The sequence below is a fragment of the Caloenas nicobarica genome, chromosome 14 (genome assembly GCF_036013445.1).
Source record: "Caloenas nicobarica isolate bCalNic1 chromosome 14, bCalNic1.hap1, whole genome shotgun sequence".
Lineage (NCBI taxonomy): Eukaryota > Metazoa > Chordata > Aves > Columbiformes > Columbidae > Caloenas > Caloenas nicobarica.
In genome coordinates, this window is record NC_088258.1 from 4,806,063 (window position 1) to 4,833,674 (window position 27,612).

Genomic DNA, 27,612 nt, shown 5'->3' on the forward strand with positions numbered 1-27,612 from the left:
CCAGATTGTCCTATCAGGATTGCAGTGTTCTTGAGCAAAGCCTAGTGGAACTGACAGAGGTGATGGGCTTTAGCTTTCAGTCTTCGTTTCTTCATTTTATTCAAAAAAGAAATCCTGTCAAGTGGTTCTGTAACTAAAAGCCATGCAGCTGCCTCAAACGTATCTGGCTCTGTGCTGAGTACAGCAAGTTTCGTTTATGCCTTTTCATCTATTGTTGTGCTTCTTGCTTGCTGGTGGCAACAGTCATGCTGACCAGCCATCAAACCAGTGAAATTCAGATAAAAGATTCAAAAGAAGTCATTGTGGTGACTTTTCATGCCTAAATATGTTATTGATGGATGCTTATCAGAAACGTGTGGTAGGAGGGCTGCAGAACAGATAACCCGTGTTTGAACTCGCTAAGGCCACAGAGCTCTCCCTGTCTGGGGTTTCGTGGTGCTGTAGATGTGCAAAGGATGGGGTGACACTGGTCTGCTGTCAGCTGCGGGGAGAAGGGGAGTCTGCAGTTTGCTTACAGTTTAAAGTGCAACCTCTTACCTGGGTTATTGTCGCTGTTGATGAAGCTCTGGTGGAAGGAACTGGGATGCGTGTATGCATTGCTTTCCAGGTCCGCTGAAAAAGCCTTTAGGGACTCCCAGGAAGAGCAAGCCTCGTGCTGCTTTATGTACACAGAAGACCTGCAAACTGATGTGAAGACGTGGGAATCCTGTAGTCATCTTTCTATCAAGCGGAGTCCTGGTTGTAGGACTAAAACAACTGTGAGAGTACAAGGTGAAACAATCTGTGTTGTTATTATTATATATTATTTTAATATGATATGTTTATAATATATAATAGATAATATATAATTATACAGTAATATATTAATATATAATTAATATATCTTAATATAGAATAAATATATAATAATGTATATAATTGATATATAATAATATATAGTAATATATTATCTAAATTTCAGGGTTTTGTTCTTCTCTGCTCCATTGACATATGCTCTGAATGTCTCAGCAGAAACTTCAGTTTTAAATCTTACGCTGGAGGTAAGCCATGCAGCATGAACAGAAAAGTTTTATATGATTTCTTGGAGCAGACTGGTCTTGAATTCAGTTGAAAACAATTAAGTGTTCACACTAGTTGTGTTAAGCCATACTTTGGCTTCATCTGAAGTCAGAGTGCCCTTGACTCTCGCAAGATTTGCAGCATCTGCTTATGGTAGGTTTGTCAGCTAACTAATTGCCTTCCCCACGTGAACTTCTAAGGGGAAAAAAAAAGTTTTATTTGTTCTATGGGCATCATTAAGACCTGCAAAGAGCAAAATATCTGTGGTGGACTCTAGGTTATTAGGGGAGGATTTTCAGGCATGGTGGGTGGGCTGGTGCTGCGTCGGTTCCTCTGACATTTCTTTCAAACATCTGCTGATGTGGTTCTTTGCCTGGTAGAGACAGCACTGACATCAGTTTCTGAATGTTTGCCCTATTTTCAGATGCGTGTAAGGCACATCGGCTCCTGCTTACACGTGGCCTTTAGCACTCATTCTGCCCTCGCTGTGCTCAAAGGAACAGCCTTGACTGGTGATTGTTGCTACGTTCCTATTAACTATACCCTGTTGTAGTCTACTGATTAAGTTGTACCCTGCTCCTCTTGCCCCTGCTGCTGCCTGGCTGCCCTAATTACCTTTTTCAGATCTGAGAGTGTATGCATTCATACATCTTTTCTGGTCTGCAGGAAAGCGGTGTTCCCCTCACTGGAGCTGGGTATAAACAATACTCCCCTCTCAAGATGTTGCTCAGACTATAGCAGCTCCCGTTCTGTTTGGCAGGGTTTTTGCCAGCATGCCTCAAAGACGCTTTGCGTTGGGTGTTGCATAAGCCCCTTTAGGGCTTCTCTTGGTAGTACGAACAGATGTGTCCTTAAATCTCGGTGCTCAAAATGGTCTGGGAAGAACCAGGAGGGACATCGTGCCTGTTTGTAAAGGGCTGTCTGACCTCCCCGCACTGTCAGGCAGATAATGTCACGCCTGGATCTCGTTCCTCAGTCCATCGGCTCTGCAGAGATGAGGCTCTGCTTTGGTAATGTAACAGAGCTTGAGAGTCTTTCCTGTAACGTGAATTTAGAATGGAAGTACCGTCAAATCTGTCATATGATTACAGTGCTGCTGTAAAAAAAGGCTATGTTTAAATGGCCTCTAGTTATATGCACAGAAAATAAGAATAGCTTTTAATAAACAGGGGATGGACCGTGAATGCCTGTAGTACCCTTTATAATGTTCTGCACAAACATTACTTAGCATTGTCATTATCCAGCAATAATCCTTATTTGTATCTTACACAAATTGTGGCAGAACCTTCTGTTTATCTAACCTGGACTCTTTTTCTGAACAGGCCCTCTATAATTTGCACACAGAATTGGCAGTTTTCTTCCATCTCTCAGCAGATATTTAATAGCCACATATTGCATTTCTATGCTAGTAAACCTTCATTATTATACAAAATGTACTTGAATGTTATGAAGAGGTATCTTAAATAATTAAACAGTAACTATGAGAAACAAAACAAACGAACAAAGTGCAATCTGAGCTGTGTTATTCTTTCCTTTTTGTATTCACTTATTTGCTAATTTACTGAACTGCAATGGGTCTTGCTGTGATTAGAGAGTTTTTGCCGAGTTCCTTTGTAATTGTTTCTTTGCAATTAACTAAATAATAGAATGTTCTGTGTATTGCTCTCTGGGGAAAGGAAAGGAGCGGGCAGGTGCTTTTGCAATAGGATTTCCACCTCTTCCACCCATTTCCCTGGAACTCACCAAGTATAAAAAGACCAGTAGAACATGAGAGAGTATTGCCTCAGGATTGAAAACGCCAGAATTAACCTTTTCTTATGATTTCTTTGACTTTGCTTGAACTTTTTTATGCTGGCCCTAGTTGTGGCTGTTCAAGGAGGGGGCAGTGGAATCTGGGGGACTGGAGGGTAGTCCTGGCTTTGTTATTTCCTTTGACGTTCAGCTGAAAATTACAGAGGCAGCCCTGGGAGGAGAGGAAAGGGAATGTTCATAGAGGCCCAGTCCGGCTGAGAGAGAAGGTAGCATGGCCTGAAGAGCAGAGTTGATGGAGCGGCAGAGGCGAGCGGGGCGGAGATGATGCAGCTGAGCGCTGAGACACGGGTGTCTCGCTGACCTCCCTTTGACCACCCGTAATTTACTCCCTTGTCTCAAGAGGGTAACTCATCCATCTGCTGGCACTTTTTCTCTCCTTTTTTTCTTTTTTCCTTTTTTCTTTTTTTTAATCCGTATTGTTGGCTAAAACCTTTCATAATGCATATTAGGTGTGTCAGTCAGGGGAAGAAGACTCCTCGCTTCGCAGTATATTAAAAGCTGGATTATTTCATTTCATAGTGAATAAAAACAGCCAGGGGTATGGGATTGCTGCTCTAAAAGGTGTTCTCATTGCGGAAATCATGTCAGCAGTAGGGATGTCTGGAGTCAGAGAGAAGCTTGCAAAGAGTGAAAAATGGTGCATTTCTGCGAGTGCTTTTGCAGACTGTCCGATGGTCTCAAGGGCAGAGGGGACAGCACTAGCTGCTTTATTTTGGAGGTTTAAACTAGTCTTATCTTTGCTGTCTTTAATTTGGAACATCTCTCGTTTGCCTGTTTTGTCCAGTGATTCTTTAGCAAAGCCAATGTCAAAGCCAGTTAGTGAACACTAATATGGCTCTCAGGGTTACTTTTTAGCAGGATTACCAGCTAACAAGCTGACATTTGCAGTTTGCTTTGGTTATCGTAGAACTGCTTTCCATGCAAGGGTGATTTACTGTTAGTTTTTATTCCTGGGATGTCACAGCAGTGGTGTGTTTGTTCATTTTGCTTCGCCAAAACAGAGAGTACCTATTTGTGTGTGGAGGGAAAAAAGCTGCTCTAATCTAAACATGAGAGCCTTGATAACTGTCTTGTTGTCATGTAATCAAGAATTACCTGAATAGGATCAAATGAGAGGTGCTAGACATCTAAGAAATGCAAACACTGCTTCGTGATGTGGTACAACAGGCTCAAGTGCCCTACCATGGAAAATATGGCTAGTGCTACATCCTGCAGTTTGTCTCTTATTCCTAGTTTGCTGAATTAATTTTACTCTTCATATTCATATTTTCCCACATCATTATAAATAAATGCAGGGGAGAAATTAAAACTGTTGATGCCTCTGTTTCTCCGTAATCCCAAATCCTCATTCTGCTGTAATTTAATCCAGTTGTCTCTGCAGCACGTGGCTGTGAGAGGACCATGCACACAGTGCTGAGCCTGCTCCCTCTCCCACTTACCCCCCATCACGGTGCCTCAAACCGCTGCTCCGGTGCTTACACCCCCATTTAATAGCATCCAGATACTTCTGTCATTTGTTCCAAAACGTTTTGTTCAGTTCGATTTACATCAACGCTGTCAAAGAAGATCTCGGTGTGGAGTGCTTGCTGCATCTGCTTCTATTCTGTGTCCGTCACTTTGCTGACAAAGGTACTTGGATTTGCAGCCTGGTGGGGTTTTTCTGTCTCTGCAGATGCCCATGGCAGCAGTAACATCTGCAGGACAGATTCCAGCCACGAGTGTTTTAATGCCAAATTGCATAAAGTCTGTGGTATAAGTGGCTTGTGCAGAGAGATCTCCTGCCCCCAGCGAGGTCTCTCAGCGCCTCGTCTTTGGGTTGTTTGAACTGGAGGTGAAGTATGTTGGATCACTGGGTTTCAAAACAATTTCCTCCTCATCCTTGCTGGTACTGGGAAAAAGGAGAGGGGGGGGGTGGAAAAAAAGGAAGAAAACAAAATTGGCTGTTGTTCTGCTGTTGTCCTGCAGAAAAATAGGAACTTTTCTTGGAGAAGGCTGGAGGGAGTTGAGGTCTTATATCTTGTACCCTTGTACATCTTGTACTTGTTCACGTACTCTGTGGCTGTGAACTCTCTGACGTGTGTCTTAATGCTACTTGCAAATGATAAGATTTCTTTTTAGCTATGTTGATAATACTCATATGAAAATCCTGTCCTAGTCAAAAGCTGTTAAGGTTGATGTTATATTTCAGAACATCAGCAGAAATATGCTTATTTGGTCCTGATGTGTTAAATAGTCAATTTTATCATTTTTTCTCTCTTTATTTATAAAATGCATTAGTGAGGACAGTGTAAAGTTCTAGCTGAGTTTGGGGAAAGTAATAAAATACTACTTGCAAAAGAGATGTCTGTATAATATCTAGTGACCTGTTATCCAGAGTATTTATGTACTTACTCGTTTCTGAGATGTCATCCCAAGAGGGTATGGTCATATTTTTTACCTTTAAGACTAAAAATTGTTTTGTTCTGTTTAAAAAGAAATGAAAAGCCTTTCCCACTGAGTCGGAGTATAATCCTAGGGAAAGCTGTTGTGTCTGAGGGGCTCTGCAGAGAACTCAGCACATGATCTGTTAATGTTATGTACACCTTGGTTGTGTTATGCAGTGAGAGGCTGTTACTGCCTAAATACTGAGGTGTTGAACTCACAGCTCTGATTTACATAGTCATCAAAACAAGCTGACACTTCCAAGTCCACTGAAGTTAATGAACCACTGTAATTGGCTTTGGGTCAGGGTACGAGGCCAAACCTTTGGCTGCAGAGAGAATGGTGGAAGCTCAACCAGAGCGTTTCATGTCTCCATGAAACAGGTGAAGACTGGGCACACCCGAAAAATCGCACAAGGGTCCCATCTGCACCTTTGGACACTCCAGTACTTCTAGAAATTTCCTGCTGGTGTTTGGAAATGCCAAGATAGGCTGCAGAAAGGAACAGGGAGCCAGTGCTGCGGGCAGAGGTGTGTTGCACAAGGTGCGTTTCTTGGCTGGGGTGGCTGGTGTGTCGATGCTTGAAGACCTGGGAACCGTGCTTTCCTCAGTGGCAGCCAGGAAAGCGAAGCGCTGGGTGCGTTTTGGGGTTATTTTGGAGGGAAAGGTGCTGGGGGGCGTCTTTTGACGCTGGGTGTAGGGACGCCCACCCTCTGCGACACCCACCATGTGCCGAGGCGCCACGTTACAGCACGAGTGGTGCTGGTGCTGGTGAGGCACGGGGGGGGACGAAGCACCACCCGGCAGCGCGGGGCCGCCGCCGTCCCGCTCCGGAGCCCACCTGAACCGGGGGGCAGCCCGGGGGGGCCGGGGCGGAGCGCGGCGGCGCCAATGGGAGCGGGCGGGCGGTGCCGGGCGCGGAGGCGGTGGAGCCTCTCGGCGAACAAAGAGGGAGCGGGCGGCGCGGCGGGAGGAGGCGGGGGCTTGCCGGCCATGCGGGGCCGCCAGCCGGGGAGCGGGTGAGAAGGGAGGGAGGCAGCGGAGCGCTCCATGGCCGGCGGGTCGGGGTGAGGCGAGGCGGCGCGGCGGCCATGGCGGGTGTCAGCTACTCGCCGCCCTGGTGGGTGAGCCTGCTGCACCGCCTGCCGCACCTCAGCCTGCGCTGGGAGCTCACCGCCGCCGACTTCCGACCGCACGACGCCGAGTACCAGCAGGTGGGTCCCCGCAGGGGGTCTGTGTGTGGGGGGTGGGGGCTGTGTCCTGCGTGGGGTGTTTGTGCCCCCGCAGGTTGTGCGGGGCTGGGGGCTCAGCCCGCCCGGGGGTGAGGGGGAAGAGGCGGGGACACCCAGCCGGCTGGGGCTCCTCGGGTGGGTGTCTGTGGGGGACGTGCCTTCCCTGTGCTGTGTGGTGTGTGTCCGCCCCGCGAGGGGCAGGTGGGGCGCTGGGTCGGGGCAGATCGGGGGCTTGCTGGCTTGGGCCAGGAGGTCATCCCCCCCCGGGAGGGCGAGCAGGAACCCCGGGCTGCTTCTGGCTTGGTGGAAGCCCAAGTTCTTGGGAGAAGGTAACGTGGTCCCCTGGGAGGGGAGGCAGGAGGCAGCCCTGGCCAAGTGCCGTCGCCGGGTCCCTGCGCTGCCCGTCGCTGGGATAACCGCACTGCCCTGGACCGCTGCTCGTCCACCCGCCAGCCCCGCATCACCACGGCCTGCAGAGAGCCCAGCAGTGCCTTTCCGAAACCAGCTAACTGCCTGCTGGAAAACAGATGACTTAACGCGTGAGAGCAGGGTTAGCATCAAGTGCACGGGAAGATGCTCACAGGATGCTTGTGTGTCACTTTTTTTTTTTTTTTTTTTTAATGCTGCTTAGCTTGTATCCTGGGCTCGGTTGGCTAGGCATGTAATTAAAATGATTGTGGAGTGGATCTGTGTGCTCTAACATCTGTGTTCTCTGTTGTCATCTTGGAACAGAGCTGCAGTGACTCTGCTGCCTCGTTTTGCCACGATCTCTGGTTTTGAAAACACCATTTTGCTTTTCTGAACATACTTGCGGTGTCCTATATATGCAGCATCCTATCATGCACACAGGCAGAAAGGCTAGGGCATCTAAATGGTTCTTGTTTATCTCAGAAATAAAAGGTATTACAAATACTTTAGAAAGTAGTATGTTTTGTGGTTTTGTTTTAAACAGATGAACAGATTTGTGGGCTGAAACTAGAGCAAAATGTGAGAAATGTAATTTAAGAGCAATGGGTAGATACAAAGAAACATCCTTAAATCAGTAAACAAACCAGACTTTTGACCTAACTTTGGTATTTGGGGCTTCAATTTGTTAATTTGTTTTAGTTCCCTTGGCTTAGCAGAGTTCAAGATGGCCACACACAGATGTAACGCTGCACAGCAGCTTAACTGCATTTCCATGACCTCAGAGGGCAGCTGCCTTTAAAACAAGGCATATGAGATGCTGAAGATCAGAAGTTAAGAGTTCACGGAAGGATGTTCTTGAGACCGCGTTATCATGAAACAAGCACTCATTGACCTCTGAATAGACAGCAGATGTACCATTTTTCGCTTAAATTGCTTAAAAGCATTCCTTGCAACAATCTGGGGTTGTGTTCATTTGTCACATAATTTTTCTATGGTAATCATATTCTAATTTAAAGCCTTCTGGTGTTCTCCTGTGTAGCTGCCTCACCTCCTTTGGTGATATTAAGGATTTCTTGCACAGTAGTAGATAGCCTTTTAACATCAGCTTGCAAGAAAACGTCTTATCAAATCCAAAAACTGAGTGTCTGGATTACTGAAGCATCTGTTGTCAAGAGAATGATTGGAGTAGCAGCAGCTTTGCTGGTTTTGGCACTGGTGAGGGGCAGCAAACGGGCTCCGGTACCGCAGCCCCTGTTATCGGTGTCACTGGTTATATAATGAAGCTGCTGTGGCTCTGCAAGTTGACTGTGGAGTTCGCAGCCAAGCCGATTAATTCTAATGCAATGAAACAAGGTAACTTAATCCAGGAGTGGGAACTGTAGTGCTAAATGCTCTCTCATGCTTTAAATTGTTCTGAAGGTTTTTTTGGTTTGAATTCTAGCTTTTTCTGATAGGTTTGTTATGAACTTGCATCCCTTGCTCTGTTTGCAGCCTGTGCTGGCATAGTCTTCCCTTTTCTTTAAGAACATTTGTATTTAGCTTGAGATCATATACATCCTGAAAACAGGAAAGTCCATTTTTAAAATTTAAATTCCACATAGTTTTATTTTCTTTGTAGGTCTCATTGGCACAAATTGTATGTATTTTTGTTTTCTATTCCATTAGTGGTTGATATCCTGATTCCTAAGTATGAACTGTTAAACTGCATGTTGCATTTGAGTTCTCCAGTGGCTGAAGAGAGGTCGGTGGGGGATGTTGGCTGGGATTTCATGGGGATGGGAAAGGACAGAGTGTCCCTAGCTGGAGTAAGGAAGGATTACCTTTACTAAACTGAAAATACCTCTAAGTTTCCATGACTTCAACTCATCAGGCAGCTAGACTGTCATCAACAGACATACAACAGGGCTCAGTGTCCATGCTCATTCTGATTTGTTAAAAGGAAGGAAGCAACGTGTCCTTTCTGATACTTCACTGCTTCTCTAGAAAAGATTTCCCAACCCATGCCCAAGGGAAAACAGTGCTTTCCTTATAAAACGGTTTTCTTTAGTAACCTCTTAGTGAAGAGCTACCTGTGTTTTGCTCTTGTGTTTTGATGATCGGCTTTGAACCTGCGCGTCTAGTGAACGTCGCACTCGAACCAAAGGTGGAACACGGTGGCTTGGATTCGAGTGTCGCCGTGTCGCTGGTTGCAGGGCCACGTGCGCCTGCAGGTGAGGAGGCTGCTGATCTAACAGGCTTTCCACCTCTGCCCAGCGAGGATTACCGTAATGCACAAGCCACTATTCCACTGAAGCAGCAGACAAGCTATTGTCCCCCAAAACCCCTCTGAAGCACGTCTAGCTCGTAGATGAGCAAATACTGCCAGTTTTTGAAGTCTTGGTCTTTGTCGTGTCTTCTGGGACCCTGGTTGATGGGGAATATCTAGAAGGACGTTGATCTAATGGCTAGTTATGCTGTTCTGTCCCATGCAGGTCCCTTTCTACGGAGCAGGAGGGACACCCGCTGTGCACCGGGCTGTCTCAAGGCGGCCGTTTCCATTGTGTACCAACTTACAGGGGCTTCCTCCCTTTGTCTGAGAGCATGAGAAACACGGCAATGTTGTTGCCAAGGCCTGAGATCAATGCAGCTGCAGGTTTTGGCTGCGTACCTCCTTCACCTGAGTCGGTCTCTAAGACACTCTCTCTCGGTATTACTTACGATTTATCTTCTCCCACAGTGTATCTTGTTGCGTGAGAGTAGAACAGTGTCTGTGAACGTGAAAGAGCGGAACAGATCCTTTCTCTCTGGACTAGCTTGTTTAAAAATGTATGTATGTCCTTCAGATGCTTCGCTTCTGCCATGACAAGCTGTGGACATCAGTACAACTGGTTGTTTCCTTTTTCTAGGGGAATGTCGGTGAGCTGCAATGTAGAACGAGCTGGGGTTGTGATCCCCTTTCCGCAGGGGTTTGGTGTGCTGGTGAGTCCTGCCAGAGCTGCCTTCGTGTGCTGCTTGCAGGACTTGCTCCATAAAGTCATCCCTGTAGAGGATCTTATCAGACCAGTTCTTTCCCTAATCCTCCCATGAATCATTGGGGTTTGAAGATATCTTGATATGATCAGTTTTGTTCTGGCTGTATGCTCATCTGAGTCATACTGCAGTGCTCTGCAAAGCCTTTTCATTGTGTAGTGAGTCACAAACTCCAGAGTGAAGGGAATGTAAAAATGGAGCAAAGCTCGTGTTCCTTCTCACAGCATCACACTAATTCCAGTTCTGGTCACTGCATCATTTGCTGCTGAATAAATGATGATGGTCTTGCTAGTACTGTCCACTTACTTTCTGGTTCAGTTAATCAGCCTGTAAAAGGGTCCTGAGACTGACGTTGTCACTAGTTTAAGCTATTTAGTAATGTAAGTATTTCTATTTGTGATTTAGTTAGTTGCATGGCATTGAATTCACTCTGTTTTTCAGGGTAGATTTGGTTAAGAGCCTTGAGGTAGCGTGGACGTGACATGCTGGAAAGAAGTAGAAAAGCTGAATAGCTTTTTAATGCAGTACAACAACAGGTGATGGGATATATGATAGAGACAGTGTGTCTTTGGTACTGACAGAAAAGTAGCCTACTCCACTTTATTGTAGCTCTAGAGTCTCCCTGTGTGCTGAGAAGTGTACTATAAACAGTGAAGAAGAAAAGAGGCTATAAAAGCCAAGCTGCGGATTACTTTGACTTGAATTTCTGCTTTTTCTTAATTGCTGGAAATGACGACGTTGACCTGAATCTGTGTAAATGCATGGGTTATGTGTGAATCAGGCTGGAATAAAAATTCTCCAGTGTCTTTGGAACTTGTTCCTTGCACCGCTCTTGTGCTGTTTCTGCAAGAGTCGGAACTGCAAATGCACAGGTAGTAGGTGCAACGGTGACTGTATGTGCTTTGGAAAAAGGCTGGATGATCGATTCACACCAGTTAAGATGCAGAACCTCACTAAAGGACGCATTGATAAGAACAGGGGTACGCTCTGGTCCTTGGTTTTGAGATGGTCTCTAGTGTTGTCACCCAGGAGTTTCCTTTCATACATCTGTCAGTGGCTTTGTGCTGTAATATTCTTTTTCTACTAATGTAAGGGCATTGAGGGGGAATCCAGCAGTGGAAGGTGCTCTGTAAGCCTAACAATGTTTCCCTTTTCTTGGCTTGCAAACTCCAGGCATGTGTGCTTGAACCTGTAGGCAAGGGTTCAGCAGGGAATTAATTCAGTCAGGTACTTTCTGGCTCTGTGAGGCTGTTTCCCTACACATAACAGTTAATGTCATCTTTGGAAGTATTTCTTGGCTGGAGCCTAAACTGCCAAAAAACTTGGATTAGAGAGATTGTTTTAGAACTTCCTCTACTGTACTGGCGTCTTATTTCAATTCTGAAAGCAAGAGCCTTTCCATAAATTGGAAACATGTGTATTAGTAAAGTTGGATGGCGTGTTTTTTGTCTAGTTGGCTTAAAGTCAGAGGGTAATGTGCCTTTTTTTAAGGGGGTTAGACTGAAGGTTTCTTTCAAGAATAGATAGACCACTTCCAAGATCTGATCAGCTCTCCTGCTGTAGCACGGGTTTGCTTGTATTTCCAGAAAGGTTAGTTGACCGAGGTTAGTAGAATCCAATGTTTTCTGATTAAAATAAAGTTGCATTTAGGTGTTTAACAACTGATGGTAAATTCCTTCTTCCCTTTACTCATCAGTCTCAGTTGCATGAGTAACCATGCAGTAATATCTCTTACCAGCAAATTGTTGCTGTAGTCTGATTCCTCCTTGGTCTGGAAGAGCCTTTACTAGGGAACTGCAGCATAATGAAAAATGTAGAATCAGGACAATCTTTGATGGCTGATTTTTACCAAAGGTAGACATACAACGGTTTCTGCTGACGAAACATCCAGTCGTGCTGCAGCTTATGGTATACAGACAAGAAAAAAAGTCAACTTTTGCCAGCTTTCTGTCTGCAGCCTTACTTTTTTGCTGACCCGTGCTGTGCTGCTACGTTTTCAGATGGTCTCCGGAGAACTGACAGTTTTGGAAACCCTGACTGTAGATTACTTGAGTTAAAAACAGTGACTGTTCTGAATGTATGGTTTCAGCAGACCTAAGTACACACAGAGGGGTAAAAGGTGACTTGGAGAAACGTGAAACACGTTGTGGGGGGAGGAGGGAAGGAGATAGCGAGTGTGCGAACCTGTAAACCAGGCTTGCTCCTTCTAGGCAGAATCCTAGAAGTGTTAATCCTTTGCCAGGCCTGGTGAGCTTCCCAGTCGTAGGAGACCTCTGTGCAGCACATGGTGCTCTGAAGGTATCATGCTGGTCGTAGCTGGAAGCCTAGAACCAGACTTAAAAGCGTTAGTCTGGGCAGGTGGTGGCCAGCTGCTGGCACCTTGGTGCTTCTGCACCAAGACAACATTTGTCCTCTTGAAAATGCTGTATTTTCTTTTCCTACATGAGCATAACAGCTTATGTCTCTCGGTCTGGATTTAAGTACTTATGAAGTAAATCTTGAGTAATGCATCCACTTCCTCTGAGCGCTGCCTATATATTGCAATTGCCTGTATGCACACAAGTATTTATTGGTTGGGAGGAGCTGACATCCAAGGATCTTGTATTTTGGATTTGCTTTAGAAAAAGGGAGTCTAAACAGGAACTGCAAATGCAGATGAGGGTCTGTAACCTTCAGTTTGCCACCAAAAGGCTGTAGCTACTTAGGAGGCTTATCTCGGTGTCCAGCTGCAAAGCTGATCACTAGTGTTCTGGAGAAAGGACTAGTCAAAATCAGTTCAGTTTTACCATCTCTTCTTTTTTTTTTTTTTTTTTTTTCCTTCCTCAGTTCTTAATACCCTTTTGAACAGAGGAAAATCCGTACTCTTCAGGTTAACAAAAAGCCTTTGTTTAAATGTTGATGCAATAAAACAAGCATTGCTTCAAGCAGATGTTGATGTGGATTTTTAGTGTTCCTTATTTTTCATTATTAGGGAAAGTGAGAAATTCTCACGCAGAAGAACATATCCCATTAGGGATGACTCTGGAGATTAAGGGTGGGAAGTCAGGTGCTTTCCTCTGACTTAATCCCAAGGCTTTGAATGTGGATTAAGGAGCTGTGCCACAAGTCTTCTTGATCTCTTACTTTTATTTGGGGGATTAGATTTATTTTTGAACCTGTAAACAAAAATCCGTCTATTGAGAATGAGATAGACAAAAGTTATAGACAAAGTCTTTGTCACATCAGGTTTCTTGACACAGGGCTGTTTAGAACAGACAGTTGGAGGGACAAGCACCCTCCAATCCCTTGGCATATATATATTTTTTCCTCTTCTAGGACAAGAATAATTTTACATCTCTTTTCCACCACCCATTCCCCCCACCAGCACACTTACTGGTTGACATGCTGAAGTCCCGAATCAATGGTTTGTGCTGTTTGTATTCATGGTGTAAGACACTATTGTGACAGAGCTTTGCCTGGTCAGCTCTCTGACTCCTTTCTGAGGACTCTTCTGTACCCATAAGGATCAGTATGCTGAAGACTAAGCAATGGTAAATGTTTCTTCTGAAGTCATTCTTTGACGTTCTTTGATGTGAAGTGAATATGCTTGGGTGGCTGCAAGCAAGCACTGAGTAAGATGGTGCTCACTCTTAATTTCCGTGAGGTGGAGGAGAGTCAGCATCTCGTTTGCAGCTAGCCTCTTGATGACTGGCAGTTCTCCTTTTGTTTCTGTTTTATCTTTTGGTAGTAAACTTTCCACCACTTAAGTTGAGATTTCCCATTCCCCTTGAGTGGGCAGGAGAACTTGGCTTGGTTTCAACTGACTGTAATTCCCATAGCTGGGAGAAGGGACATGGTGTCTGGGAATTTATTTGCTCTGAGATTCAGACTAGACTTGAGTAACTCAGGATTACCTTCTGTACTAAACTTTAAGTCTCACTTTTGAGACATGGGGAAGACTCCAAATGCTTGGGAACGTATTGATGTATGCTGGAGAGTTCTCTCTAATAATAATTAAAAAAACCCCAAGCCCAACACCTAGTAACCCTGCTCCTCTCTCAGCAAGGCTTCTCTGTACTTTCTGGGTATGTCATCCTACCAGTTCTTTGTTTTAGCTGATGGTGGTGATTAACAACGTAGGCGAGCTAAAATTAAGGAGGATCAAGTTCGTGCAAGGTTTTTAGTTCTGGGGATGCACTCCAATGACAGTCTAAAAAAAAAAAAAAAAGGCAAAAAAGCCATTATTGTTAGAAATCTTTCCCTTTCCTCCACTTCAATGAGTAGCTGAGACTGTGGGTTTTATTGCAGTGGTGAAAAAGTAGGAATTGGTTATGTTTATCCCCAGACCAGAAATAACTTTGCTGCGTGGTGAAAGGGTCTTGGGTATCTAGTGAGTAGTCACTATGGGGCAGTGCCATGCTGGTGCTATTTCTTTTTTTTATTTTATTTCATATTAGATGAATTAGGAAAGAGCAAAACGCAGTGCACTTCCATGCTAATGCTTTAATCTTAAATGTGTCCTTTTTTTTTTTTTTTTTTAAGATTTCTGGGTAATGAACCACTTGTCGTTTTTGAGTCTGATCTTATAATTGTGAGCTTTAAGGTTTGGTAAGCCACAAATGTGCGTGTTCTTGCAAAGGAGTAATTTGTGTGCTTCAGGCTGCAAGGCTTCTCTCTTGCCAAAAAGAAAAAAAAAAAAGTAGGTTAGCATGCAATACATGGTCACAGCAGTTGGTGTAACTCAGTCACGATACTTGTACCAATTCCCATCTCTAAGCGCTTGGATATGAGGGTAACATTTATAATTGTGCTTTCACATGGTTATCAAGTTGCTTGCTACAGCCATGTAATGTGCGAAACTTCTTTTAAGTTATTATTTTAACAAATGAACATTTTTTTGGTCAATAGTAAGAGCAGCATTGAAAGCAGCCAGGGGAAAGGGCTGACACCCCCTTCACCCTCACTCAAACTGGAGTTGCACCCTCAGATTGTGATTTCCTCAGTCACTGCTAAATGCTTTTTCTGGCTGATATATCTCAGAATGGTGCCACACGTGCATATGCATGAAAGTCTTTTGTAGTGTGAAATTAGGGATGAAAGATATTGCTAGTCAGTCCTAACAATGCTGGACTTATTCCTGGACAAGGGGAAATGGGAATGTGGGGAATGGATGTTTCACAAACGTATAACACATCCAGCCATGTTGTTATGCCAGTGTTGGTGTCTGTGCATGGACACCCTTTTCAGTCTATAAAATGCTGCTGTTCATGCAGAGAATTTAAACAAGCCTTCTATTCAACACTGAGATTCAAAATAACACCAAAATCCAAATGGAGGCACTTCAGATGCATAATAGTGTCTGTTACAAGGAGGATTCAGTGCGGCAGATGATGTAATGCTCCTTCAGATAAGGCCCAAGCTGGGGGAGAAGAGAGGGGAAAGAGAATGTCAGTGAAGGAACCATTAAGAATATTGGTAATGGCAGCAAAACTGTCCATGGGGTCTTCATTAGCAAACCTGAATAATCCCAAAGTTGATCGAGTTACGACTGTACATGTGGAAAAAATGAAGCACTGCTTGGTGCTGTGTGTTTTCTCCGATAGTTCTAATTGCTGTAGTGTTGAATAGTAGATTTCTGAATAACGCGGTGGGCAGAGAATGACCTCGCGGTACTTCATGCTCTTTTCTTTGGATAAGCTTCCTTGCAGTTTGACACTGTGCTCAGGTTCCTGTAGCTGATAAACTGGTAATTTTGATACTCGCTATAGTAGGTAAGATTTCTTCAGTCTGCTGAAGAGACTCATTCTGTTGCATTGCTGAAATTGCGATGCTTCGCATCTGGGCCGTGCCTGTAGCCTTGCTATTTAAGTGCTGGTCGTAATGGATGATGTTACTGTTCTGAGGCCTCTGGCAGTTACTTTCTTTCCTCCATAAAAATATGTTTAGGATATACTTATTTTCTTCACTTTAGGAACAGTCCTTCCTCATGTTGCTTCCTTGCTGCAGGTGCCTCTGTAGTATCTCCTCGAACAGTCATGATCAGAGGGATGGCATGCGAGTGTTGCCTTTCTCCCTTGTTTTACAGTGTTCACTCCAGGAAATGCTGAGAAAGTCGAGAGTAATGGAATTCATGAAATTCAAGCTGTGCTTCAATGAAAACGTGTTTTCAATTTCTGCCTCCTCGGGAGCCTGAGACTGAACTGTAATTGTCGGCGCTGGGTGGGGGCTGGGGCCGGGGATGAATGAGAGCGGTGGAGTCAGCGCTCTGCACAGCCCCTCGCCGGCATCTCGCCGCTTCTCGGCATTCAAAGGCCGGTGTGTGCTTTGTGGCCGCCTCAGGAAGCGTTTTTTTTGTATTCAGCTGCCCAAAAGGCGTTTTCCCGCTGGGTTCGATCTGGCTGTTGGGGTCTGAATGACAGTGACGTGATGGGGGAAGCGTCGGCTGGGGGTGGTTTATTCCCCCTCTCTGCTCCTGATCCTGCTCACGCTGTCCTTTGAATGTCCTGCTGCCAATTAAGGGTGAGAATTATAATGGTGACTCAAAAGCCTTTGATAAAACTCATTAATTCATTCCTCCTTTAATTAGACACCCAGCCATGGGCTTATAATTATCAGAGCCTAGGAACATTTGCAGCTGTAATAAGCTGTGCTGCATCAGTTGCAGAAATGATGGATTTTTGGCAAATGCAGATGTGGTGAGCTCTGATTTGGTTTGTTTTTTGGTGAGGAACGTGTAAGGGCAGAGAAATGAAGGAAGGAGCTGTGAATGTGTAGGGGCTGATCTCAGGCTAATCTTCCCTCCTGGTGTTGAACTAAGAGGAAGGGTGGAGTTGTCCTGCTTAAAAATGTTTGGTTTTTTTTTTCTTTTTTTCCTTGGGAGGTGTAATAATGTAACTTTCAAGAAGAGGCAGGAGGAAGTACAATCTAATGAAAACTTATGCAAACATATTTTCTTAAAACTTTAGCACCTGGGGGAATTTTGAAATAAGAGTGTAACAGGAGCAGCTGAAGGCTTTGCAAACAGTGCTGGTTTTGCTGTTTAGGCATTAGGGCATGGCCAAGTGTTTTACAACAAAAAGTACCAGGTACTTTTTTTTTTCTTGAGTCTTCTGGGGAAGAAAATAGATAGTAAACTTCCACTATTTTGTAGTCTCTTCTTGTTTCTTAAATAAGAAAGAGGGTAAGTTACAGAACTGATTTGTGTGGCTGACCTCTGGCAACAGATGACTAAGGTCTTAGGAGAAGTCAGTATTCCTTCTGATATCTTTGAAATACTTGTGCTTTTTCTTTCTTTTTTTTTTTTTTTTCCCTCAGAAGGAGAACTAGAGGGAAGGCTGAGAGGACTTCAGGGAAGGACTTGTTATTTCTACCCCATTGCAACTCTACTTGTAGTTACAATCGCTGTGAATGCAATGGTAGACCCTGAAAACATGATCTCCATTTAACTTTGGACTGACAGGCGGTCAAGTGCAAGCAATACTGAAAGGCACAGACCTAGGGAAAGACTGGGGATGGAGATTAGTTTTCTGTCACTGGGCTTGGACAGATATGATTAAAAGGACAGGTTGTTTTTTTTTCTTAGGATTTAGACTTGAGTTAAGGTTGGACTGAACACCTTGGACTTGAGTAAATGGGAGCTATTGCACAAGACTAGATTAGAGGTACTTCTAGTCAATGGCAAGTATTAATGTTCATGCTTCCTTAAGAGGGAAACCGTTTCAGTTGTAGTAGGTGGCAGGAAAAAATGGATCAGCTGTATTTTGGGCCTTTTTCTGTCTAGATTTAGTGGAAAGCACAGATAGCACATCCAGTGACAATGGAATGATTTGCTTGACACTTCTCCTGTAGCTAAACAGAAGTCTTCACTTTGCATGAGAGTGCTATTTTAAAAACACTGTACAATGCTTCCTGTGTGCCTTTTAGTATTTCAAAATGTGACCAATGTTTTTTTGTTTGTCCTTCTCGTCCTACCCCCACGCAGTCTGGGTTATCGTCGGTTTACAAGACAGAGTAGTGCATAGAGCTTGAGTAGGACAGGGTTTCATCCCTGGTCAGTGAGGTCAAATATGTTGTATCACTGGTCATTCCTTATATATGTATATAAATTCTTATAGGTTAGACAACAGATGTTGAATCAACCTGAGTAGACAAATTAGTGGATGCAACAAATTTACAAGGTTAAAACAGCCTTTCATTCTGATAAGTACAGCCAAGTAAAGTTCTTGGTTGGTCTTGGAGACCGCGTTCTGAGGCAGGTTGAGGCTCTAACAGGCTGACCAGGGAGCCTCTTGAGCACTACATGGGTTTTTTCCAGCTTTTGCAGCTTGACCTGCTGCAAGTTAAAATCTCTTCAAACACAAGTTCCTCAAAACCATTTAAAATGCTTTAATACTAAAGGGTAAACTAAAGGCGATGTATAAAGAATATGTCCAGTCTTGTTGACAAGATTCTCCATGTGGACGAGCAGTACTCTGGGATGTGCTTCCAATGCCTGTGTGTTAGCAGGCGGGTCTTGGAGAAGCCGTGTGAGTGATAGTAGATGCTGGGAGCATTCTGCTGAGGTGTAAATAACAAGGTTGGACAGTTTACACTAGCTCTGCTGTTTTTATTAGTGCAGCTTAGCTTTCACCTCGGGCGATGTGGAGGTTGTGGGAGAAGGAGGAAGGGACAAGCTGTGAACTCTCCTCCTCTGCCAGCAGATGATGATGAGAAGGTGTGGGGATCTTGTTACCCTAATCCCTCCTTGGTGTGTTAATTCTTTTTGTCTGTGTACTCCTATCTTAAGTCTGAAATACTGAGCCAGCTGCTTTCTGGGTCATGTGTGTCTCACTTCAGCGCCCTTTTGACATTTGTAGTGTTTGTGTGGACATTTTTGCAGCTGTTAAAATTCAATTGTCTGCTATAGTATTTCATTGCCGTTAATTTTGTTCTCAAGAAAATGTTGCTCCGTGAGACTGCTGCTTGTCTTATTACTGCACCTAAATACATTTAATAGCTGTTTACTCACTTTTGCGTCTTCTGCCTGTGATTGACCCACCTGTTAACATGTTCCCAGGGCTGACGAGGACTGCAGATCACTGTTTGGTGGGTACATCTGAATCTTCTGCTGATCTCAGCTGCGGTTGGGACTGGGAGGAGATGTACCTCTTGTACCACACCAGTGGCATATCCAACAGGTGCTATGTAGTTCTGCAGGTATAACCTATGAGCAGGACTTTCAGCACTAATGTAATTATTAGGTTTGGTTTACTTGTGCTGGCTTCAGTAAGAATGATCTTGATTACTTGATACAGCAAATTAAATATAAGGTTCCTAAGAAAGAACCAGTTTCAAGGACAGTATTTGAATGCTTATCAAGGTTTGAGTTCAAACCAGGCGTGCCTGTGTTTCTTTTGCCTTCTGAAGTGAAATTTGCTGCTTGATGTCTGATGCAGTGAACGCTGAGCTTCCTTTCCAACACCTGTGCCTTCAGATGGGATCCACCAGCAATTTGGTTCTTTACTTCCTTCTCGCAAACAGATACATCACCACTTCTTTGATGCTAAAACGAGTCCTACAAGGCTTTTGTCCTTGGGGATGTATTTGACTAGCCTTTGACGTGCTGTTGCCTTTTGACAAGTCACTTCTCTTGGTAAAACAGAGATCCTGAGCTGCACTTGGATGTTGATCAGTGTGTGGTTTCTCCCATACGCTATGAGCACAGGTTAACTGTAAACAGGGCTGAGAGCTTCTGGAAACTACAATGTAGTCCTCAGATTTATTCTCATTGAGAAATATTTTTTTCTGTTAGAATGGGACACGTGAAACAGAACTGCAGCATCGTTCACATGCTACAGTAAGGAAGCATTATATGGTGCAAAGTTTGATGTTAACTGCAAGCCTTGTATTCTTCTTGTAGTCACAGCATTAACTATGCTGAGATAAGAATCTTGTTCTTGGTGCAGCTGTGGTTTGGGTTGTTCAATGGCTCTTTGGGTTCTCCTGCAGTATTCCTGTATTGCCTGATCTAGATAGGTGTCCTGGTGGCTGAAGCTGTGCTATAGGTCAGCAAGAGTTCAGAGGGATGCATCCATCCATACATCAGCTGTGGCGGTGCTAGCCACTGCATGTGAGCATCAGTGCTGTACTTGGGTTGCTGTCTCCCTGTACAACCCTGGCTTTAAAGATCTAAACCCCTTCCAGTGTCACTGAGTGGGGTCTTGGTAGGTAGTAAAGCATCTTGTTTGATTCCCAGCTGCTAGCAAGGAACGGGGGTTTTAGGCTATTTATGCTGCACTCTTAGCTGTCCTGTGTTTAACTTCCAGGCAGCACCCAGATAGCTCCCTATCCTTGTGCCCCTGGTAAAAAGTGAGGTTACTCATTCCAGGCACGTACGCTGTCCTGCTCGGCGAGCTCGAGCTGGGTTAGTCATGCGTCTCACCGAGTGTGTCAGATCTGAGACGGGCTGTCTCTCTTGCCTCTGCTCTCTGAATCCTTGCTCTGTAAGAGACAGTAATCAACTAAAGGGCAGTTAGAGTTGTGGAGCTTGGTTATATGATCTTGTCACTTCTTTCGCTGTGATCTTTGGACTAAGGAGATAGTGTTTTGAGTGCCGAAAAAATTTCAAGGTCCTGGGAAAGTGGCTGGGACTGTACTGTTCAGCCGTAGGGCACTGTCTAGAATTAAATAGTGGGAGCCAGTGACAGGAAAATGAAACACCTGATTTTTTAGGAGAAAACCAAATGAAAACTTGATGCCATGCTATTCCTTGTGGTCAGAGTCTGCCTCCAGAAGCCACTGTTAAAGCTCCTAGTCATTACATGGGGATTGCACTATCATGTCTTCAAATGCATGCAAAAACCTGCTCCTGTTCCTTCACTTACACATTTTCCGCCTGTAGGTACAATGCAGTGACAGTATAATCGCTTCCATAGCAACCAGCATGTCATAAATGGGATTATGGTGCCTAATAAGGATGGAGGGCACAAAGAATTTAGGAAGTATCCCCTCATGTAAATACCCTCATTAACATGGGGCGAAAAAGGGTAAATTCAGTGACATCTGTGCAGAGAGCAGTGTCCTTCTTGGCTGCTGCATGGCACCTTGGGGCTGTGTCACCAGGAGGACAGGAGGAGGAAGGGCACACAGGCATGTGTGTAGCATGACTTGTGTCCTTAAACTAATGCAGTGAGGCCTTAAGAAGGTGAATCTGTGGTGTCAGTAAACCAAGCTAAACCTTTCAGAGAGCCTGTTGCCAATCCCAAGGTGCAAGTGTGGCTGGCTGCCGTGTCTCAGGTGGCGTGATTAAACCCAAAGGGCACCAGGGATGTATTCTAGCCATCTCTCTTCCCACCTTCCTTCTTTCCACTCCTCTGTCAAGAGCACCCTTACCCCCCAGCCTGGAGAGAGTAAGGTTTGTCTGCTACAAAGTACTGCATTTTTTCCCCACTAGTACTGTTTGTAGAGTTAAATTAAAATGCTCTCTCAATATGCATTCAAGGTTGCTTTCTCTTTTTAGTAGAAACTTGAGCTGTCTGTTTTATTGTTAAAGATGATGGGAAGAACCAGCAAAATCAAAAGCTTCTCTCTTTCGTTCCTTCTGCAATGAAGACTAACGGTGTCTTGTGGCATTCTTCTGCAGACCCATAAAGGAAAGAGAGCTACTTTACTTGCACGCAGTTACTGCCAGAGGTATCGTGGTGGGTTTTATGCTGCATAGAGTTAAGTGAGAACAGTTACTGAATGCTTTATAAGAGTGTTTGAGCAGATGCCCTGCTCTACTTTGTTCCGCAGTTTATGCACCACTTGCTTTCATTCAATAAAAAGCAACATGAAGACACGAGAGTTATTGCAGATATTTACTTTGTGGCTTCAGGGTATCTTGTCTTGGGGCTGCTCAAAACTTCTTTCTAGTGAAACGCGCTCACTTTTTTACAGTGTTTGGGTGATGTAACGAATGGTTCGATTGCTTCAGTGAGTCAAAGTACTGCTTGGCTTTTTCCCAGGAGCTTTAACACCTGCTAAAAGGGTGAAGAATTCCAGGCAACTGCTGCCAGCCCCTAAGTGCTGTGAAAAGTCTCTTGTCAAGGATCCAGTTTTGTGTATAGGCTGGGAGTCAGATAATGTTCCCCACTAATCTAATGTGGTTGGTTGGAGCGGATCTAATTCTGTATTGCTGCCCAAACTACTTTTCTTGTTGATGGTGCTTTTAGCGAGCTGAGTTTGTAGGAAGGGATTGTGATCACTAGTGGTGATACAAAGGATATGATGGAGCATGGCTCTCTTCTTTCTAGCTTCAGAGAATTGCAGTGCATGTATTTATACTGCTGGTCCTGTACTTGGTGAGGTCTGCCAGCCTCACTTGATTAGAGAATAAGCTTCGGTAAGAGGTATTATGAGTCCTATACTGGAGCTTATAGTTTTCACTTCTCTTTGTTCCCGATTAGGATACTCTCTGAAACTAAGTTCACAAATGTGGCTTAAAATACCTGTCTATAAAGAGTACAAAGAAGAATTGTGTGTAGAGAAGAATGGATCTCAAGTTTGAGATTTCAAGTGCAAGCTGAATGTCTGGTGCAACCTGGCTGAAAAATATGTATAAAACTACTCAAATACAAAAAGATCTACCTGGCTCCCCTCTGTGGCATCTCTTACAGGAGAGTTCATAAACAGCCTGGGGGATTTCTACTTATGAATTGGTGAATCCCACTTTGTGATAATGTTCCAAATAGGCTAACTGCAGATCTGTTCAGCTAACAACATACTTGGTGCTTCAGAAGGGCTATTTTCAAATGCAAAGTTAACTATGAAGATAAATGTGGGTATTAACGCCGAAGGTTGTTACAAAGCTAAGGAGTGTGATTCACCAGTCGAGAGAGCTGCCTGGAGGTTCACCCAGCTGCAGCAGTGAACTGAAAGACACCGACTTAAAAATGAACAAAGCAGGCGATGGCTGGCAAACAGCAAATAAGTAACTAAGCACCAGTTCCTGGTGTAGATCTGCTGAGAATTGTTTCAGGAGCCACAACAGCCAAAAGACGTGAGATCATGTATTTCTGCATCCAGCATTGGGGAACCTCTGTCTTCAGGATGCTGATCTGGTGGCAGTGGTACCAGCTGTTTTTAAATAGCTCATTTTATTTATTTATTTATTTATTTATTTATTTATTTAAAAGTTTCTGTAAACACTCTCTGGAGGGCTGTGCTGGAGTGGGGTTGTTTTGTTTTGTTTGTGCGTGTTGGTTGTTTTGTTTGGTTGTTGTTTTGTTTAGTGGAAGTGGCCAACCTTGGTGACATGGCGAACAGCGCACTGAAGCCATTAGGAAGCACCATGAGGTGTGTGTTGGGTGGCTTGCCAAGACAAAGGTCAGAGAAACCACAAGGATGGTTCATAGCAGGAGTTGCCCACTGCTCTGCTGTGGCCTGGATTAAATAGTCCTTTCCAAGAGCCGACAGCCCAGAAATCTGTCCTGACTCTGTGTCGCCTCAAAGTGCCACGGTACGTGAGTGCGTAATAGTGGACGAGGCAGCTGGTGGTGGTTGTCCATTGTATTTCTTCATTTTTGCTGGATCCCTCCTTATATTTCGAGTGTCAGGGGGCTGTGTTTCTCTTCCCAAGTGTGAGATGAAAAATTAAGCAGCAGAGTGAAGAGTCTGCACTCCCGGGTATTCTTTCTGAAACACACTGTAATCCAAAATCTGCCGCTCTTCTGCCAGTCAGTACTTGTAAAGATGTTGGAGGAAAAGAGCCTGGTTTGTGGTTAGAAGTTAAAGCCCCTCGCACAGCACGTGAGGACCTGGGGAGCAGGGGCGCTGCAGCCTGGGTCTCCAGCTGGTGCTGCTGCTTGTTGGGTCCTGCTCCGGCACTGCTCTTGTGCCAGATGCAGATGTCATGATGGTGGTGTGTTCACAGCAGCTGTTCTGAGTGAAGAAGCCTTTCCCTTGAGGTTTATTGAGTGGCTGTGCAACACCTTGGACTTGACCTGTTAAGCTCTTCAGCTGTAGTGCTGCTGGCTTGGTGTAATTCTCCATGGATAGAAAGGATTCATCTCCAGTACTGGTTATTAATGTAAAGGTAGCATTGAGAAGACACATAAATATGCAGTATATACAGTAATTACAGTATGCCTAGCTAGAGACAAAAAAGAAGTGGTCGGTGGGAAGCATAGCTCAGGATTACGCTGTGAGGGGAGAACTACCAGCCAATTTAGGATGTGAAAGAGAAGATACTTCCTTCTTCTAGTTCTTTATAATTTTGTCCTCAGTGAATAGGGTTGCTGCTGCTGTCTGAAGGAAGGCTTCAGTGTTCAGGGTTTTCAAGGTCAAAGGCACAGGGCTGCTGACTGGTGAGACTGTCCTTTGGTGGATGTGATGCTTTCAAAATGCAGAAGCGCAGTGGTGAGATGAATACCCTTTTAGTCGGTGGAGAAATGGGGAAAGTCCTTGTGTCAACAGCAAGTGTCCAAAGTAGCTTAAATTTCCCAATGAAATACAAGGTGAAAGATTGCAAAGGGTAAGCTGATCACAAGTGGGGCAACCAATTTGCAGTCAGCGCCTTTATAAAAGGCACAAATTATGCTTTTAGCTGGTGGGGGTCACCTTTTTTCCTACACAAAAGCTGGCATTTAGTGCACCTCTGCATTAGTAGCAGTATGTAAATCATGCATTGAATGGTCCTAAAAGCACAGCGATGCCAGAGGAAGGCCTGTCGGGATGATGGCTCGCCTCTCTGCGCTTATCAGGTGTGACAATAACAACAGGGGAGCTGTTTGCTGTTATCTCAGTGCTAACACCAGTACCCTAGGCCCAGCTTTGAAGCAGCAGTCCCAGGTAATGAAGCTTGCTCGATGGCTGTGTCCAAGTGACACACGCGGTTCGGTTAGCACAGAGGTCTGGCGTGGCACATATTGATGAGACACGGGTCTGTGAAGCTCCGAGCAGCTAAAGCTTCAGCAAAGCATATGGTGTTTGCATTTCTGCCTCTCAAACTGATCCAAGTTGGGCTCTGCTGAGAGGTAGATGCTTTGCAGTAATGTCTTCCCCAGATGTAGCTGCTGCAAAAACAAATGTTGAAGGACTTCTTATTTCTCGACAATGGCCCTCTCTATCAAGGGCGCTTTGGTGTTCGCAAGTTACTTGATTAGTATAATAGGGGTGGCTTGAAGTAATGCTGATAAGAGCAGAGCATTTCCTGCTAAAATTACGACCGGGTGACTTCTAATTCTGTTATCTTGCACACTTTTCAATCCCGGACTTAACAGGGAAGCTTTGACCGCCTGAAGTGTCACCATTTCCTCTTGTGCATCTGTGAATTGCAGAGGGATTTGATGGTGTCCGAGCCTGCAACCTGCAGACGGGGTTAGTGCTAGAAGAGGTCACTCTTTGTTCTGGGAACTGTGAAGCATTACAAAATGTTTCCTCCCTTGTGCTGTGTTTGGAAAGACTGTTCTTTCTAATAACCCAGAAAAACAGGCTGTTCTCAAGTCCTGTGTGGTTTGTTGAGGGTTTTTTAAAATTATTTTTTGTTGTTTTTTTTCAACATGCAAGTGCTTGGATATGCTCGAGGGGTCTAAGAGAAGACCATTGTCACTTTCTTTACAAGTTGCACAAAAGTTTAAAGTTGTTTAAAAACAACAACCCCCCCCCCACCATTAAATTGTAGAAGTCCATGCAAACAAATTGACTTCAGGTTTGCATGTTAGCACATTGAAAAACCAGTTACATGCAGTCCAAACTTTGCTGCATGGTTTGTATTTGCTATCAGAATGTTTGAAGAATGAGTCTATTTGTCTACAGAGTGGCAGGTATTTATTTAAACATCCACAAATTGCTTCTGCTAGGCAGGCCGTGACTGATTTTTGAAATGCATGCTGGAAATGGCATTTGCATAACGCAGAGGAGAAAGTGATGATGTGCTGTGCACTGGTAACCTCTGCTTGCGGCTGCGCTGGGTCTCTGGGTTCTGCAACGGGCTGTGCTGCAAACAGCAAAGGTGGACTGTGCTATGGCTGGCAATTCCTAAACCGCCCAGAAGTCTAAGGTGGTATATACTGAATTACTTGTCAGTGAAATTATAAGTAAAAAGTAAATAAGTTAGTACAGATCTCCAAAGAAGGTTGAGGTGGATGCTGTGCTGAGCTGTGTTTACAGGGAGCTGTGATTTGGAGGAGCAAGGTTCTAACTAGCACTTTCTGGCATTATCTGTGTGCTCAAAGTGTCCTTATTAGATTTCTCTGTAGAAAGTCTTTTGCACAAATTTAGCATTGAGCTGCAGCCTTGAAAGGTTGGATTATTTTTTAATGGCATCAAAGACTTTTTTTTTTTTTTGCTCCTGACCTCAGGTGGAATGGCACTGCTGTATCACTGCTGCAGTGCTGAGACCTGTGTGTGCCGGCAAAACAGCTTCCAGCACCCGTTTGGAATAAATATGTGGCAGAAATATCTCTCATGTATATTCCTTGTTGGACACTATTTCTGTACAACGAGGAAAAAAAAAATGATAGTGCTATATTCTAACATTGAGCGTGATTTAAAATTAGATTTGGGCTCTGAACATGTATGTTTGTATGTGCCAGGGCTCTTCAGGCAAGACCTCAGTGGAGAAATAGCGCAAAACTGTGGTTTCAGTGTTGCGCCTTTGGGACTTAAACCTGAGTGCCTGCATGGGGAATCCTAAAATTGATGTGACTCTTCCATCCTTAATAAAGTTTGCAGCTTCAGACCCTGTAATTGTACCTGTCTGAAGTGGAAGTTTGTGGTCCAGGAAGGCAGCTGCAACATTTGGCACTCTCGAGCAGCTCGGTGATTAAATTAGGGAACTGACCTGGCTGAAAACAGGTTTGAACGCAGAGGTATCACTGATTCAAGTTATAGTGTAACTAGCCCTGGTGCAAAATAAAGCAGTCCTGCTAACCGGAGGCCAGGGTATTTGAACGGCTGCCCAGTGAACCAGGTTGAGCACCTGATCCTCCAGACCTGAAACACTGTTCTTGTTGGATGAGTTGTTGTAACCTTGGTCTGGTGTAAACCTGGGGCAGAAACAAAGTACCTGTGCTTCAGCACCAAGAAAGTTGGGTAGAAAAGTGTGGAATGCACAAGATTTGGTGTTGAATCTCCCTTTTGGAATATTTTGAGGTGTTGAATCAATAAGCAAAATTCAGGAGCCAAATAAAAAGTTCCTGGCTGACTTCTGTCTTCACAGGGCTTTCTAAACCATAGCTTTTTTTTTTTCCCTCATCATCATGGAAAAAACATGCTTTTGGGTTTGGCCTATAGATTAGCTGTTTCCTGCCCTTTATGGCTTCTTTCTGGTTTGTGGTTGGAAACGATGCTGAAAGCTGATAGAACAAACCACTGTACCACTAGTGAAAGGGGTCTGTAATAGCATTTCATTTCTGGTTACTTTGTGACCTGCAGAATTGTAGCTGAGCAGGGAATATTCCTGTTAAAGTGCTACCATGAATGCATCCTTCAGAGCTTGTTCTTTGTTTCTCTCTGCCTTGAAGACCACGCTCTCCATCACTTTAACAGTCTTGAGCTGCTCTTGTTGCCACACGAGCAGTGGATCAATTTGGCACTTCTGCAGCAGTGGATGGTGTGATTTGATACTCTCGTTGGGTTGTGTGCGTGCATCTCCTCAGCAAAGTGTGCTAGAGCTTTGGACGTGACCCGTGAAGTCACGCACAGCCTGGTTGTGTTGATGTTCGGTGCCCAAG

At 44.4% G+C, this 27,612-nt stretch overlaps 1 protein-coding gene across 2 annotated transcripts in view; it reads left to right on the top strand.

Annotated features, from left to right (window-relative positions):
• Positions 1 to 6,321: 6,321 nt before the first annotated feature.
• TTYH3 (tweety family member 3) overlaps positions 6,322 to 27,612 on the top strand; it is a 79,679-nt gene continuing 58,388 nt past the window's right edge. For both annotated transcript variants that reach the window (XM_065644937.1, XM_065644938.1), the window contains exon 1: positions 6,322 to 6,505. In XM_065644937.1, coding sequence (XP_065501009.1) covers positions 6,383 to 6,505 — 123 coding nt within the window. In that variant the 5' untranslated portion in view covers positions 6,322 to 6,382. The remainder of the gene's footprint in view (positions 6,506 to 27,612) is intronic.